This window comes from Monodelphis domestica, chromosome 2 (assembly GCF_027887165.1).
Source record: "Monodelphis domestica isolate mMonDom1 chromosome 2, mMonDom1.pri, whole genome shotgun sequence".
Taxonomy (NCBI): Eukaryota; Metazoa; Chordata; class Mammalia; order Didelphimorphia; family Didelphidae; genus Monodelphis; species Monodelphis domestica.
In genome coordinates, this window is record NC_077228.1 from 19,415,234 (window position 1) to 19,432,349 (window position 17,116).

Here is a 17,116-nt window from a genome sequence, read left to right on the forward strand (position 1 = left end):
GATGCACCTGCCCATTGGTCTTCTTTGAAAAAACGAAGAACACACAACCACCACCATCCCCAGCTGCCCTGTGATGCACAAGAGCTGCTAAGAGCCAGAAAAGCCATTCAGGGGCCTCTGCCAGGAGGCCATCTCAGGGAACGATCCAGAGGAGGGAATGAACCATGAGTCACCAAGTGCCGGCTCGGAGATGCTTGGTAGCCACAGGAATGCAGAGTGTGGAATGATTTCCCAATCTTGTTTCATTGCAAAACTTCTCCTGAAACTGCCTGTGGAATTAGGAACCAGTGAGTGAGGCAAACAAAGCAGGACTGAGAAGTTATTGTATGTTTTATTGGCTTCCCTAGACCTGGAAAAGAGACTCAGCCACCCTTTGACCAGCTCCAGATCCCATAATGGCTGAGACCGAGGGGAAAATGTGCCCATGATGGTTTTATAAGTCATGGAAATGGGTGCTCCAAATAAAGCCCCAAGGCTCCCCCTCCACAAGAAAGGGACAGCCCTTTTTATACTCTGTTGAACAAGTCATCGCAATGCCAATGTATGGTGCTATAAGCTAACCGTGGAATCTGGCAGCCGAGAAAGTCAGTGCCATCTTGGCCAATGCTAAGGGAAGTGTGATTTCCAGAAAGAAGCCTGGCTGTCTTCTGCCCTGGTTAGACCATCCCTGGAGGCTGGTGATGCATTCTGGGTACACAGTTTAGAAAAGACAGTGATAAACTAAAGAGGGGGCAGAGGAGGGCAACCAGCATGGTGAAGGCGATGGAATCCAATCAATTGAATGATAAGCATTTGAAGAAACGAGGGGTAGCTGGACTGGGACAGAGAAGCCTTAGTGGAGAGGAGGGCATCGCAGCTGTCTTCAAATCTCTGAAAGCCTGGCATGGGGCAGAGAGTCAGATATTCTGCCGGGACTACTAGATGAAAAGCTGCAGATGGGCAAATTGCCATCACGACTTCCTTTCCCAGATTACGTTGGGCTGCCTGGAGGTTCCCCCTCACCGGAGTTCTTCAAGCAAAGGCTTGCTGACTACTTATTGGGAATATTGTTATAGAAAGGATTCCTGATCAGAGCTTGAGCCAGTGAATCTCTCCCACCTCTGAAATTATCTAATTCTAGAAAGCACCTTCCTCATAACCTCTGTATCCAGTAGTAAGTACCAGCTACATTATCTCCCATTTTAATGTTTGAGGATACAGAGTCCCAAAGAGGGGCAATGACTTACCCAAGGTCACACACCTAATAATAAGAGCACCTAGGTGGCACAATGGATACATGTCTGGAGTCAGAAGGACCTGGGTTCAAATTGGTCCTCAGACATTTCCTAGCTATATGATCTTTGGCAAATGTTTAGCTCTTGCCACTCTTCGGTTATAGAATTGATATTAAGATGAAAGGTGAGGGCTAACTTTTTTTTTAGGTACCTCAACTTCCTGGATCCCATTTTCTTCTTCTTTAGAATAAAGGAGTGGCTCTCTAAAGTCCAGTTCAATTCCAAATCCCATGATTCTCTTCCAGAATAGAGTGCCCAGCTCTTTGTCAATGGGTTCCCCATATCTTCCATTTTGTTTTTCCTGTATGGATGGTTAGATCCATCTTTTTCATCCTTCCTACAATGAATCTCATTTAGTCGGTTCACTGATTTGTAAATCACTTCATTAAGGGTCCAGAGGTCATGCCAGGGGGACATGGAGAGAATCGCAATGACTGTAGGGACTCATTCTTTTAAAAACATGTTTTTTTACCTGCCTCTAGTGTTCAGGATTTAAGATGAAGTTCTCTGAGCAACGTTGGCCTTGGATGAATGCTTGTCGACTGGCTGATGCCTACATCAGTGACTCACATGGTTCTTGCCCACTGGATGCTACTTAAAGATAGTCTACCAAAGCTACAAGAAGGGAATCTGGAGGAACAGGTGTAAGGGCAGACCATAACTCCTTGGGAAACACTGAGTTGGGAAAATTATAGTCTTTGTGGTTTGCAAAAGGGCCGGTCAAAGGAAGAAGGCAGCGTACAGACCGGAAGACCAGGCTTTGGACGATTTTTTATCCCTTTGTCAGCCTCAGTTTTCCCTTCTAGTGACTGAGGGTGTTGATAAGACCATCTCCAAGGAGATGACTTCCAGCTCTAGCTCACAGGGTTTTCCCAAACCCTGCATGTTTCAGGCTCCTGGGCTCAGCACCCCGATTCTGGGAGCTCTGAAATGGGCTCACACCCAGTGTAACCAGCACATTTAAAAATAGGAAACTGAGTCCTGGACTTAGAGAAGTGACACTGAAACAGGCTTATCTCCTCTCAGCAGAGAGGTGGGTATTTATGGAATGGAATAGCTCAAACATTGACAGACTCAATTGCTAGAACCGTTTCTATTTTTGCCTTTAAGATAAGAGGACTGGGCTCAATGGGTGGTGGAGGGGAGGGTGAAGGTATACGGAGATGACTGGGATTTAAAACCAAAGGAATCCATAAAGCATATAAAAAACTAATAATATGAATAATAAATAATATAACACAGACCAGTAGCAATAATATAAATATTGCATAATAATGTCAATCATGAACAAAAATAAAATATCAAAGAGAAATAAATTGATTTCCAATCTAGACCTCTGGTGACAGCTTCAGCCCTGTCCCTCTCCCCATGACCCATGGTTCTTTTCTTTTTTTTTTTAACCCTTACCTTCCATCTTAGAATCAATACTATGTAAAAGTTCCAGGACAGAAGATATAGGAAATAGGGGTTAAGTGACTTGCTCAAGGTCACACAGTTAGGAAGTGCCTGAGGCCAAATTTGAACCTAAGACTGCTCATCCTTAGTACTAGCTCTCAATCTACAGAGCCACCTAGCTGTTCCTTCCTCCTTAATTCTTCAAGAAACATGGATTTGGGGCAACTGGGTGACTCAGTGGAGCTGGGAGAACCTGGGTTCAAATCTGGCCTCAGGTTTTCCCAACTGTGTGACCCTGGGCAAATCACTTGATTGCTATTGTCTAGCCCTTACCTTACCTTAAGTGTCTGTTGCCTTGCAACAGACACTTAGTATCCATTTTAAGACGGAAGGTAAGGGCTTAAAAAAAAAAAGATACAGGAGAAGAGAAACTGTGTCTTGGTAAAAAAGAGCCCTGCCTACAGTATCAGGAGGCCTGGATTTGAGTCTGGTCTGTGTGACTGGGGGAAAGTCATTTCCCATCTTGTTATTAAAAATAATAACAAGAGGCAACTGAGTAGCTCAGTGGATTGAGAGCCAGGCCCATAGATGGGAGATCCTGGGTTCAAATCTGACCTCAGACACTTCCTAGCTTTGTGACCCTGGGCAAGTTACTTAACTCTCATTATCTAGTCCTTACTGCTTTTCTGCCTTAGAACCAATACCCAGTATTGACTCTAAGACAGAAAGGAAGGGTTAAAAAAAGAATCATAACAGCATTTGTATCATGCTTTAGGGGTTAAAAAGTGCCTAACAAACATGATCTCATTTTATCTTCACAGCTAGGTGCCATTATCTTCCTTTTGTAGATAGGGAAACTGAGGCAGGCAAGTTAAATGTCTTATTCTGGGTCACACAATTAGGAAGTGTTTGAGGTTGAATTTGAACTCATGTCTTCCTGAATCCAAGTCCAGGGCTCTATTACTGTGCCACAAACTACCCTAGCAGTAGCTGGTATGTTGCAAAATGGTTTTGGGATCCAAAAAAGCTCGTTTCAACCTGCCTTTTGTCCCAGAGTAGTCTTGGGCAAGTCTCTGAAGTCCCTGGGTCTGTAAAACGAGGCGATTGGAGGGAATGCCCTCTGTAGTCCCTTTTAGCTCTCAAGCCCTGAGTCTGGCTTCACTCTGTAGTAGAAGGAGGCCATAGCAAGGCTCTCTGAATTCCAGTTTGGACTGGCTGTGACTCTATGAGAAGAGGGTTGGCTTCCCCTTTGTTTAGAGGGAGCCCAGCAAAGCCCTTCCCAGGAATGACGCTATTAAGCCCAGGAGCTTGAGAAGACCGCCATGTTCCGGTGGCCCATCCCAAGGCTTTGGGGGAAAGATTTTAAGTGACTTTCTTACCAAAAGGCTTGGGGGCACCTGTTGTATACAATGTCAAAGAACCCCGTCTCTACTTTCCCTTCCTCCCTTGATCCCCACATTGCTCAGCTTTAGAACAGGGAATGTCGGGGAGAGGAGGGGCTTTACAACATATGATGTTCAAATGGATGATCTAGTCTGACTCTCCCATTTTCCAAGGGAGGAAACTGAGGCCCTGAGAGAGAAACTTGGAATCCCAGAATTTGGCCATTACAAGGAACCTCAGCAGCCGTCTAGTCCAGCTTGCCATGCATGAAGAGAAGCCACCGTATGGCGGGAGAGTCATCCAGTTTCTGCAGGAGGGAGAATCCACCACTTCTCAAGGCTGTCCATTTCACTTAGGGCCGCCCTCATTGCGAGGGAAGCTTTTCCTGACGTCCAGGCTAATGTGGTCTCTTGGCAACTCCTCCCCATTGCTTCTGGACATAGAATGGGTTATCGGACACCCAGTGGAGGAAGCTGAAGCCTTCCCTCTTCTACAGGATAGCCCTGCAAACTCTGGAGGGCAACCTTCATGTCTGCCATGTGCCCTCCCCACCCACACCTCCCTCTACTCCAGTCTTCTCGCCACCCTAAGAAGTCCTTCAATTATTCCCAGATGGACATGAATTGAAGACCCTCCACGAGCCTGATTGCTCCCCTCTTGGCTGTCCCCAGATCAGATCACTAGGCCAGTGGTAGAGGGGAGGCTAGCATCGAGGTTCCCACTGCCTTGGGATGTCTGTCGTGCCTTAACTTCGGGGAATGATTCCTCTACCACAAATAGCAGAAATCTGGGGGAAATGGGCTCTTGGGCTTCTTGTATTTGGGGAAAGCTCCCTTGGGTGCTCCCACCCAAAGGTAGTGAGTGACCTGGAGAAAGGAGAGCCTGGGCCAGCCATGCACCCCAAAGGACAGACAGGCTGAGAGTGAGAAGGGAATTAGTCACTGGTGAATCCAGCTTGTAAAAGCTGAGTCTTGATGAGGAAATTCACTGGAGAAAGGAGGGGGAAGGGCAGAGGGGGGGGGGGGCTGAAGGCTGAGTAGAGTTTGCTGATGAGAAATCATTAACAATATGGGATTCCTACACTCATGTGATGGTGTTTACATAGAACAGTCTGCCCAGGACTGAGTGGAGCTCTCCTGGAAAAGCAGCCAACCGAGGCAGCTTGTTCCATCATTTCAGAGGCTCCCCCTCTACCCCCCCAGTCTTGTGAGTTAACTAGTATAGGGAATATCAGCCTTACAACATGGGATCCTAGAACATAGGTTAGAACCAAAGGGAACCTTGGAACATGGAATGTTAGAGCTAGAAGAAACCTTCGAACTTAAAGCATAGAATATCAGATGTAGAAAGTTCATTAGAACACAGGATGTTCGAATCAAAGGAAATCTTCAGACATAGAATGTTAGAGCTGGAAGAAATCTTAGAACTTTAAACATAGGAGGCAGCTGGGGGGCTCAGTGGATGGAGAGCCAGGCCCAGAAATGGGAGATCCTGGGTTCAAATATGACCTCAGATACTTCCCAGCTTTGTGACCCTGGGCAAGTCACTCTCCCATTGTCTAGCCCTGACTACTCTTCTGCCTTAGAACCAATACACAGTATTGAGTCTAAGGTGGAAGGTGAGGGTTTAAAAACAAACAAACAAAAGCTTAAAACATTGAACATCAGATGTAGAAAGATCTTTAGAACAAGATGTTAGAATCAAAGGGTACCTTCAGATGTCAAATGTTAGAGTTGGAAGACATCTTAGAACATAAAGCATAGAATACTAGACGTAGAAAGGTTATTAGAACATCAGAAAATGAAACGGAGCTAGAAAGAATCTAACACAGAATGTTGGAATCAAAGGGAACCTTCAGATGTCAAATGTTAGAGCTGGAAGACATCTTAGAACATAAAGCATAGAATACTAGATGTAGAAAGGTTATTAGAACATCAGAAAATGAAACGGAGCTAGAAAGAATCTAACACAGAATGTTGGAATCAAAGGGAACCTTCAGATGTCAAATGTTAGAGCTGGAAGACATCTTAGAACATAAAGCATAGAATACTAGATGTAGAAAGGTTATTAGAACATCAGAAAATGAAACAGAGCTAGAAAGAATCTAACACAGAATGCTGGAATCAAAGGGAACCTTCAGATGTCAAATGTTAGAGATGGAAGACATCTTAGAACATAAAGCATAGAATACTAGATGTAGAAAGGTTATTAGAACATCAGAAAATGAAACAGAGCTAGAAAGAATCTAACACAGAATGTTGGAATCAAAGGGAACCTTCAGATGTCAAATGTTAGAGCTGGAAGACATCTTAGAACATAAAGCATAGAATACTAGATGTAGAAAGGTTATTAGAACATCAGAAAATGAAACAGAGCTAGAAAGAATCTAACACAGAATGTTGGAATCAAAGGGAACCTTCAGATGTCAAATGTTAGAGTTGGAAGACATCTTAGAACATGAAGCATAGAATACTAGATGTAGAAAGGTTATTAGAACATCAGAAAATGAAACAGAGCTAGAAAGAATCTAACACAGAACGTTGGAACTGGATGAGACCTTAGACAGAATGTCAAAACAGATCTTCCATTTTTGAAGTCTATGACCTAGTGTAAGGGCTAGAAGAGACTCCAGAAAATAGTGTTTGACACAGGACTTGAATTTTAGAGAAAGAACCTTAGAGAGCTTCTAGTCTAACCCCCTTATTTGATAAATGAGGCAGCTGAGGCCCAAAGAAGTTAGTTAATTCCTTCTCTCAGTTACTACCCTATCCAATTCTCTCCCCTCTGTCCATGCTTCTAACATAGAGTTGGTTCTTTAATGTCTTCTCTGATAGAGAACCAATAGTAGTAATTAATCCAAATTGATTGCTGATTGGGCAACTCAAAAAGAGTGACTGATTTGAAAGTCAGTCCTATCTGGCTTTTGCATCCAGCTTTCAGTCGGACCCACACAACCCCTCGGTGTCCAGCTGCATCTTCCTTACCTTTGTTGGCCCTCCAGGGACTCAGGGGAGTGGTAAAGGGGTGCTGGCTCTGGGTAATTAAGAGTTTGACAATCTATGCACATTCCTGCTGCTGATTGCTGACTAGATGGGATACCTGGTCATTTTCTAGAATAGTAAGAGTCAGGAGACCTGAGTTCTTATCAGTTTCCCATTGGGTGATCTTGGGCAGGTCATCCAACCCCTCTGAGCCACAATCTCCTCATCTGTAAAATGGGCATAATATTTGTACCATCGACTTCACAGGGTTGTGAATATCCTCTGAGATCAGGTAGATAAAGGTCATTATTAGCCCTTTAATGAGGCATAAAGCCCCGTGTCATTACTGTCATCGCCCCTTGAAGTCCTACTCTGGTACTGTGGCATGGCACAGGGGTGTCTTGGAGTTTTTCTAGATTATATAATTGGAACTCGGCTCTGGTTGGTCCTACAGAGATGGAAGGACAGGGTCTAGCCTTTGAGTTTGTTATTTGACAGGAGCCCAGCTTAAATGGAAGAGGCTCAATACCAGAATGCTAGCTGCAAAGGGATAGTTTTCTTTTGGGGATGAAGGAAGGAAATAAGAATTTATTAAGCACTTACTATATGCCAGGCACCCTGCTAAGTAAACCCTTTGCAAATCATATCTCACTTGACCCTTGCTGCAGTCACAGGAGGCAGGAGCTGTTATTGTGCTATTTTATATTGGGGAAACTAAGGCAGAAAGAGCTAAGTGACTCACCCAAAGCCACACAGATGGTAAGCAACTCATGAAGACCTAAAGGAGAGAGGGACTAAAATTAGTATTAGCAAAGAGATCCCTCACCTTGAGAAATTTTTGAGCCCTCCAATCAATCTATTGGGCAGCTGGGTGGCACAATGGAGAGAGTGCCAGGCCTGGAGGCAAGAAGATCTGAATTCAAATCTGGCCTCAGACACTTCCTAGTAGTGTGACTCTGGGCAAGTTATACTTAACCCCCTTCTGCCTCAGTTTCCCCAATCTGATTACATTTCTCCAGTGTAAAATGAGATGATAGTCTCTGCCTCCTGTAGCTATAGTAAGGATCAACCGAGATATGAATTCCAAAGTGCTTAGCAGGATGCCTTGCCTAGGCAGATCTCTTAACCTTGTTTGCCTCAGTTTCCTGATCTGTAAAGTAAGCTGAAGAAGGAAATAACAAACTACTCCAGTATCTTTGCCAAGAAAACCTCAAATAGGGTCTCAGAATCAGACACCACTGACTAAAGAATGAATGAATCAGTGACAAACATTCATTCCATGGTACTATGTGCCCATTGTTATAAAAGGGTTTATCTTGAAGGAGTTTCTATTCCACTGAGAAGATAAACAGTACACCAATAATAATAATAATTAGCATGGGCTTAGCACTTTATCTCCTGGGTCACCTATATGAGGATAAGGGCTTGCTATTTGGGCTGAAGACACTCACCAATGCAAGTCTACACCTGCTCAGCAATTGTAGAGAAATGTTTGGTGCCCTGAGAATAACTTTGCCAGGATAATCAGAGGCAGGATGAGAACTGGGTCTTCCCAGCTTCCAGACCACTTCACCTTGCTGCCTCGACTCTTCTCCATCAATTAGGATGTCAAAAGAGGCCCAAGGTCCCTTGGGGGAAGGTGCTAGCATTAGCAGGGGAACAGGAGGGGCCTCCTAAGGAAGGTAGAGCTGGAGCTGAGCCCAGAAAGACCCTAAGGGTTGCTTCAAAGATGCTGAGATGAGGGGAGAGAGTGTATTCCAAACATGGGGAATAGTCTGTCAGTGGGGAGGCATTTTTTAAGATTTAGAGGAGGGAGAAGGGACATTGGATGTGCCAAGCAACAAGTGAGCACATGGGTGAGCGACATCCTAGGAAAGTCCTAAGGATTGGGGCCAGATTGTGAAAGCTTTGAATGCCAAACACAGGAGTGTGTATTTGATCTTGGAGGAAACAGGAAGACCATGGAGTTGATTAACCAGGAGAGTGACATCATCTGTACTTAAGGGAAATCACTTGAAACTTTGCAGGGTCCTACTTCTTTTTATTATTTATAACCAATGCCTCCATTTCTTTTGCCTACATAGGCAGTGTGATATAATAAATGAAAAGAACATTGGACTTGGAGTCAAAAGATCTGAATTTGAATTAGTCAGTCAACACTCATTTATTAAGCACCTACTATGCGCCAGAAAACTAGGTGGTCCAGTGGACAGAGCCCTGGACTTGGAGTCTAGAAGATCTGAGTTCAAATTTGACCTCAGGCACTTCCTAGCTGTGTGACCCTGGACAAATCACTTAACTCCAATTGCCTAATCATTATCATTGTACCGACTTGGAATGGATCTTTGCTATCCATTCTGAGACAGAAGTTAGGGGTTAAATAAACACACACACACACCTCCAAAGCTTATGAGGTGTGTACTCATGGGAAAGTTATTGAGCTTCAGTTTTCTAATTTATAAAATGGTAGTTCCTACATCACAGTTGGAAAAAGTCAAATAGCTACATAAATGCTAACCCTTCTTGTCCTGGGCTTCCGGAATGGGAACTGTCACAAAAAAAAGATAAGGTCATTTTTCCACCCTTAGTTCTCATCTGATTCTCACAACAACCCTGTAAGGTAGGTGCTGTTATTATCCCCATTTTACAAATGAGGAAAATGAGGCAGAGGCTAAGTGAATGGTTTGAAGATTAATTGAATAATGGGTAGGGACCAGACTAACTTTCATGTACTCCCACAAGTCTAAAACCGGAAAGGGATCTAGGAGGCTGTCTAGTCCAACCCCCTAATTTTACAGATAAGGAAATTGAGGCCCATTGAGATTAAGTGACTTTCCCAAGGTCACCTACAGATAGCATCAACAGGGGGATTTAGACCCCACTTTTTAAAAAGCAATTTTGAAGGCAACTGTGCCAAACACTTTGCTAACACTGGGGCAAATCTGGGGCAGTCCTAGCCTCTGAGCGTTCTTAGTCTATTGAATGTTAAGAATAAATACTAAGTGACCCTGGACAAGTCATTTAACAACAATTACCTCACCCTTGAATATACATTATTTTAATGCTTAATATGTGTATATTTTTAAAAAATCTATATTTAAAACCCACACAGTCCCCTTGTGTACTGAGATCAGAAAAGGCAGTATTGGACAGTCTTATTTTTTTAAGATAAAAATTTAAAAACATGTTGAGAAGCTCACTAAGACAGGTTTAAACAATGCCAATGCCAACTTCCTGAAACCTTGAAACCAGTACTTCCTCTTGATTCTAAAACTAAAGGTAGTGGGTTTTTTTTTTTTTTTGTAAGAAAAAGAATAATCACAATCCACAAAGTTTTTTGAGATCTTTGTAGAAAAGGGTTCAAATAACTACATTTTGCCATTTGCTTTTAATTTATTGAGGGAGAGAGGGGGAAAGTGGGGTCAGAGAAAGAGAGAGAGACTGTGACAGAGAGACAAACTGAAAAAAGAGAGAGACAGAGATTAGAGGAGGGAAAGACAGAGAGGGAGAGAGGAAAGGGTAAAAGGGGAAAGAGGAGAGGGAAGGAGGAAAAGGGGGGAGAGAGGAGAACAGAGAAAGGAGACAGTAAAAAGGAGAAAGGGGAGGAGGAAAAGAAGTGAGGAAAGAGAATAGGAAAGAAAAGGGAAAGGAAAGGTCAGGAAAGGAGAAAAGAAAGAATAAAGAAGGGAAAAGCAAAGAAAGGGACAGTAAAGAAAGGAGGGAGAGGAAACGGGGGGAGAGAGAAATTTGAAAAAGAGAGAAAGGGGGGTGAAGGGAGAGGGAGGGAGAGGAGGAAGGGGAGAAAAGGCCAGGGAGAGGAAGCAAAGAAAGCAGGGCTTTGGGAAACGTCCCTTCCCAAAGAGCTGGAGAAGTGGAAGGAGAGAGGGGAAAGGCAGGTGGTCCTCTGGTGTGGGTTTCGGAGACACCTTAGTTGCTGGATCCTAGAAGGGAGAAGCCCTGAGTTTGGGTTCACCTTGACTTCCAGTCCAGGGGCTGAGGCAGGGGTGGATTCCACCCCTAGAGGGCCAGCCCTGGGTATGAGTGGGGCAGGGTGTTAGTGGGAATCTGGACAGCTCCTGGTCTGCTAGTCTCTCGGGGTGGGAGTTTCCGGAGGTCCACAGTCCACGCTCCCCAGAGGGCTGGGGTACTCAGGGAGAGGCGGCGGCTGCAGCGACAGAGGCGGTGCAGCAGCAACAGCCCCTGCTGCCCAGCTCTGCTGCCCTGTAACTGCAGGGCCTAACGTGTCATCAGCATTCCTACGTGAGTCAGTGGTGGAACCTGCCGTGCAGGTCGGACGTCGTATAAAAGCCAGAGCGCCCCGCTCTCTCCAGCACAGACACTTCGGGATCTTGGCACCGCCGTCCAGCCCAGGCGCTCCAGGAGAGGTTCCGGGCCGGCGCTCGCTGCTCCTTCGCTCCTACCTTCCTTCCTCCCTCGCTGAGCATGGCCCAGACGCTCGTCCTGGCCTGGCTCCTGGTGGCGGCAGCGGGCTGGACAGCGGCCCAGAACTGCACCTGCCCCACCAACAAGTGGACCGTCTGCAACCAGGTGGGCGCCAGCTGCCAGTGCACGGTCCTGGGCTCCAGCTACGTGGTGGACTGCTCCACCTTGACCTCCAAGTGCCTGCTGATGCAGGCGCGCATGAGGCCGAACAAGCCCCGCAGGCTGATCAATCCCAGCGAGCACGCCGTGGTGGACAACGACGGCCTGTACAACCCGGACTGCGACAGCGGCGGCCGCTTCAAGGCCCGCCAGTGCAACCAGAGCGACGTGTGCTGGTGCGTCAACTCGGTGGGCGTGCGGCGCACGGACAAGGGCGACCAGACGCTCAAGTGCGATGAGCTCGTGCGCACCAGTTACATCCTCATCAACCTCCGGCACCAGGAGCGCGCCCAAGCCTTCAACCACTCGGACCTGAGCCGCGCGCTGCGGCGCCTCTTCCAGGAGCGCTACCAGCTGAGCCCCAAGTACATCACGGCCGTGGAGTACGAGCAGCCCACTATCCAGATCGAGCTGCAGCAGAACGCCACCCAGAAGGCGCACGGGGAGGTGGACATCGCCGATGTGGCCTACTACTTTGAGAGGGATATCAAGGGCGAGTCTGTGTTCCACAACCGCCACCTCAACCTGGAGGTCAGAGGGGAGCCCCTGCGAGTGGAGGACACCATGATCTACTACGTGGACGAGAAGCCCCCCGAGTTCTCCATGAAGAGGATGACGGCCGGCCTGATTGCCGTCATCGTGGTGGTGGCCCTGGCCATCGTGGCTGGCGTGGTGGTCCTCATCATTAGCAACAAGAGAAAGTCAGGAAAGTATGAGAAGGTGGAAATCAAAGAGATGGGCGAAATGAACAAGCGACTCAACTTGTAGGAAGCGACTCCTGTGGGAGGATGCTGGGGAGGGGTGGAGGAGGAGGGATGACAGCTTTCCCAGAAAGAGCTTCTTTTCAGAACAGAAGCTGGCTGCCTGGGACTCTCTGCTTCCCAGGCTCTTGGCTGGATATCCCCCAGAAGATTCTTGGAGCTGGAAGGGAACTTAATCCAACCCCTCTTCTTACATTTGAGGAAACTGAAGCCCAGAAGACACAAGAAGGTCCATCTAGCTCTTACATTTTCGTTCTAAGGTTCCTCCTAACTTTGACAGTCTGGGTTCCATTTATGTTCTAAGGTTCCCCCTAACTCTGACAGTCTTGGGTTCCATGTCCTCACATCCTCTGTTCAAATGTCCCTTTTCCTTCTTAAGTTCTGTATTCTAAGGTCCCTTCCAGCTTTGACAATCTTATTATGTTCCAAGATCTAACATCCTCTGTCCTAGAGTAGCTTCTGGCTTTGAAGTTCTGTTCCATTTAGGATTCTCAGTTCTAAGATGCTTTCCTTACAATTCTTAACATTCTAGATAGAAATACAATTAGGATGAGAGCCTTTGCCTTCCCTTTCCTAGTCTCTTAGCCCTTTCCACTTCACCTTGCTGCTTTTATGTTAGTTTTTGGTCTTGGTAGCTCCTTCTGACTTTGTATCCTACCTGTGTGGTCTCCTGGACTACTTACTTAGCTTTTCTGAGCCTCTGTTTCGTTATCTGTAAAATGGAGGTAAAAAACAAAGCCACCTACCTCCTAGAGTTGTTGGGAAAGTTGAGGAAAGTCATGTATACAAAGCAAGTGCTGTATAAATGCCAGTTATTATGCTCCCTCAGGAAAAGAATCTATAAAAAGAGCCCAATCATTTCAGTCCTGGGACAGAAATAGGACTGAAAATAAGAACTAGTAGAAGGAAAGAAGGGTGGGGTGGGTTTCTCCGGAAAGTCCATCTGGGTGTGCCTGTCTCTGTACCTGCTGGCTTCTATTTATAACTTCTTCTATCTGGAAGTGCCCTATGATATTTTCCCAATCTGAAATTCACCACCACACTTTGGGTTTAAGCTAATTTAATTATCTCCTGCTGTAAACAAACGAGGAGCATCTTCTCAATTTCCCACTTTGTAGGATGGTGTTCGTAATGGGATGAGGATTTGGTTCTGTGTAATGTACTCGTTTTTATGGCCATTTGTGTTACAAGCTGGGTCCCCATCCATCTTATGCCATTGGTTTGAAATGCATTTTTCTGTGACTTGGTTTTGGGGGACTCAGTATCTGCTCCCCAATGCTTCTGTATAGCTCTAGTTAGTGTTAGTCTGTTTTGGAAAATGTGTGTGTTGTCTTTGATAAACGTCAGAATTTTTATAAGCTGTTGGATTTAATAAAATATGAAGAAAACCCATAAAGCAGTGAAAGACCTTTGTGACTCCTCCATCCACTTTCCCCAGGACTGCTCAGGTTGGCTGTTTAGAACACTCAGAGGGCAGGGATTCCAAGTGCCCTCTCTCTCCTTCAGATCGTTCTGGGACTGGAGCACAAAACTGGAAGAGGACTGGCCTTGGCAGCTATTTTGACTAGTCAATTTATTTTACAGGTGGAGAAACTGAGGCACAGGGAAACGAAAGACTTCCCTAAGGTCACCTAGCAGGATTTGTAACTAGGACTTCTGTCCCTAAACCTGGCCCCCACTGGTGCCTTCTGACACTGTAATGTGGAGGTGAAGTGTTTGGGTTCAAAATCTTCCACACCAGCTCTTTGGGGTGGGGTCAGAGGTATGCAGCCTCTTCTCTCTACCAAAAAATGGGCTCTGGGAAGTGTCCAAGCTTTGTCATTAAATAAGAACTCGGGAGGAGTTGTCCCCGCTGCTGAGGGGAAAACACCACACAAAAACGCAGCTTTTAGCCCAGTTTAACACTCTGCCTCCCTCCCCCACCGGCTTACTGCAGTTAATCACCTGTGAAGCCATTAATTCTGTTTAGCTTCCCCGCTCCCAGCCTTTCTCTTCCTTCTCTCACTCCTTTCTTCTCCCCACCCCTTATCTCGCCTTTCTCAGCCTCCTCTCCCTCCCCCCAGACCTCACCTTCCTCCTCCAGCATTCCTGGCCTCCGTCTGGATGGGCCCCAGGCTTTGGGGTGTGTTTTTTTCGCCCTTTCTTTGGAGGCTGGGCTAGTCTTTGAAATGGGGGGAGGGGGCCCCTCTCTGCTCTGAAATGCCCCTGCTTGAAACCGAATTCCGCTCTAGTGAGGCAGGGAAAGGGGGACTAATAAACAGACATGCGTTATGTGAGTATTGGACATATATATTTTAAAAATTGTTCCCCCACCCCCACCCCCTTTGATGGTTTTACCCTCCAGACTGGGAAAAGTCTCTTAACAGGATTTCCTAGAGAAGCTCGTTGACTCAGAAGGAAAAAACTGATGGAGAGAGCTGGATTCAAGTTGTGACACTCACTCATTTGCTGGATGGGGCTGAACAAAAGCCTTATCATCCTGTAAAATGGGAATGATCCTATTTGCATTGCCCATTCTCCTAAGGTTAAGAGGAAGGAATTTGGAAGCCCTAAGACTGCAGGAATGTTCATTATTATTAGAAATGAAAGGAAAGATGACACCCAGTGGGAAGGATCAGCGTGGGGGGCGGGGGGGGGGGGGGAAGGTTCAGAGACTTTGTGGGACCTGCCAAGGCTGGGAACTTCAGTCTAGGAGGAGACTGTGGGAAGGAACCTGGGATTTTCCTTGTTGGGCTTGCTAATTCAGTCAGCTGTTTCCTTCTGCTTTGAAGTGCTTGTAAACTCTCTGAGCTGGGGAGGAGGCTGACTCCCAGACCAATGGAATTGTGGGGGACAGTGAGAAGAGAAATAATACAGGTTTAGCCTCAGATCCGGGCTCTAATAGAATCTGAAAGTTCCTGTAGAATGTTAAGAGTCCTAGAAAGGACTGGAGTGAAGATGGGACAAAATTGAAGTTGTATTATTTCCTGGGTGACCTCAGGCAAGGTTGATTTGTCTGGGCCTCAGTTTCTTCAAATGTAAAATGAGCGGCTGGGCCAGATAGGTCATTATCAAGGCCCCTTCCATCTCTTAAGTTCAAACACCCCATGCTCTGTCATCTCTGAGCCTCAGTTTCCACAAGTATAAAAATGAAGAGGTTGGCCAAGATGTCCCAAGAGGTTGCGGCCACTTCTACAACCATGACCTTTTCTAATGCTCCCAGGAGTGTGCCGGGAGCATGGTGGAGACTAGCTCCACTCTCCCTATGTTGCTTCTCTGAACTAATCAACAGCAGCAGCAACAATATTAGCTTCTACTTTGCCAGTAGGGTTGCCATGGGAAAACTTTTGTGTACTTTGCTGTGCCTTAGAAACACATCATTGTTCGTTGGCTCTGCCTTGACCCCATTTCATTTGGCTTGGCACAGATCCTGGAGAGGCTGGCCATTTCCTCCTCCAGCTCATATTACAGAGGAGCAAACTGAGGAAAACAGGGTTAAGTAACTTGCCCAGGGTCACACAGCTGGCAGTGTCTGAAGCCAGCTTAGGAACTTCAGATGCAGACACTATCCTATGCCCTGCACCACCCAGCTACCCATTGAAATGTGAGCCATGGCTATTCATGGAAACTGAGGTTCAGGGAGGCAAAAGACTGTTCTAGGGCCACTACGGATGGAGCTTTAGCTAGAACTCATCCATCCCCCCCCTTTTTTTAAAATATGAATTTCTCTTTTTTTTTTCATTTTGTTTTCTTTTGGGGATAAAGGGTTTGGGAGTCTTTGCATCTTTTGGTTCCTCCTGTAACTTCCTTTCAAAACCCATGAATCACCTTGCCCTGATAATTAGCAAATGAAATGTAAATGAAGGGCTGTGGAATCCATCGTAGATTAAATAATAAAAAGATGAGGCTAGGGCTGGGAAGAGAGCCTGGGCTGGGAATACTTCATTCTCTCTCCTTGGCAGGTTCTTTTATCTTTTCCCAAGGAATTGTGGGTAAATGCTTTAAAACAAACCAAATCCCAGCATGCCCCAGAACTTGCCTCCTGCTCTTTTTCCACCCTTCACATGATTTTGTGAGATGCGGCTTGTATCGAGGGTGACCCATATTCCGGGAGATACCATATTCTCTGCTCCCACGTTTGGAGGCCCTTCTTGCTCAATTTCTCTAGGGAGGGGCAGGTGCCTCAAGTTTCAGGCGACAAATACTTGGGCTGGAAATGTCGATGACTAAGTAAGGAGGGGAAACTCCAGGACTCCGGTGTCGACAAGGGTCTAACCACCAGCTTCTCAGCCCTGAAAAACCTCCTAAGAAAGAGGCAACCTTGTTCATTGCTCTAATGCAGCCTCAAGGGGAGTGTTTTGAGGGCAATGTCAGGGAGGTGTGGCTCCCCAGCAAGTCACAACCTGTCTACCCAGGCTCCTCGGCTGCCTTTTTTCCAATTACCAAGTCCTTAGTGATTTCTCACGTTGTCATTTAAAATGACCAACTTGGGTTTGAGAGCCAGGCTGGGAATCTGGAGCACCTGGGTTCCTATCTGGCCTCAGACACCTCCTAGCTGTGTGACCTTGGGCAAGTCACTAAACCCCCATTGCCTAGCCTTGGAACCAAAATAGTGTTGATTCTAAGGTGGAAGGTAAGGGTTAAAAAAAAAAAAAGAAAAGACTACCTCTTTTTACTACTTTTTCTTCTTTCTTGTTTTTTGTCTACCTGGTTATTTCACTGACTAAGTGCATCGCCTCAA

The 17,116-nt window shown here is 46.1% G+C and overlaps 1 protein-coding gene across 1 annotated transcript; it reads left to right on the forward strand.

Moving 5' to 3' along the window:
- Positions 1–11,313: 11,313 nt before the first annotated feature.
- TACSTD2 (tumor associated calcium signal transducer 2) lies at positions 11,314–13,792 on the forward strand. Its single transcript, XM_007480507.3, has one exon. The coding sequence runs from the start codon at positions 11,477–11,479 to the stop codon at positions 12,401–12,403; it is 927 nt and encodes a 308-aa protein (XP_007480569.2). The 5' UTR covers positions 11,314–11,476; the 3' UTR covers positions 12,404–13,792.
- The last annotated feature ends 3,324 nt before the right edge of the window (positions 13,793–17,116 follow it).

What these genes read in the sequence shown, in the direction of transcription:
- TACSTD2 (XM_007480507.3), top strand. Translation starts at nt 11,477, where the DNA reads ATGGCCCAGACGCTCGTCCTGGCCTGGCTCCTGGTGGCGGCAGCGGGC.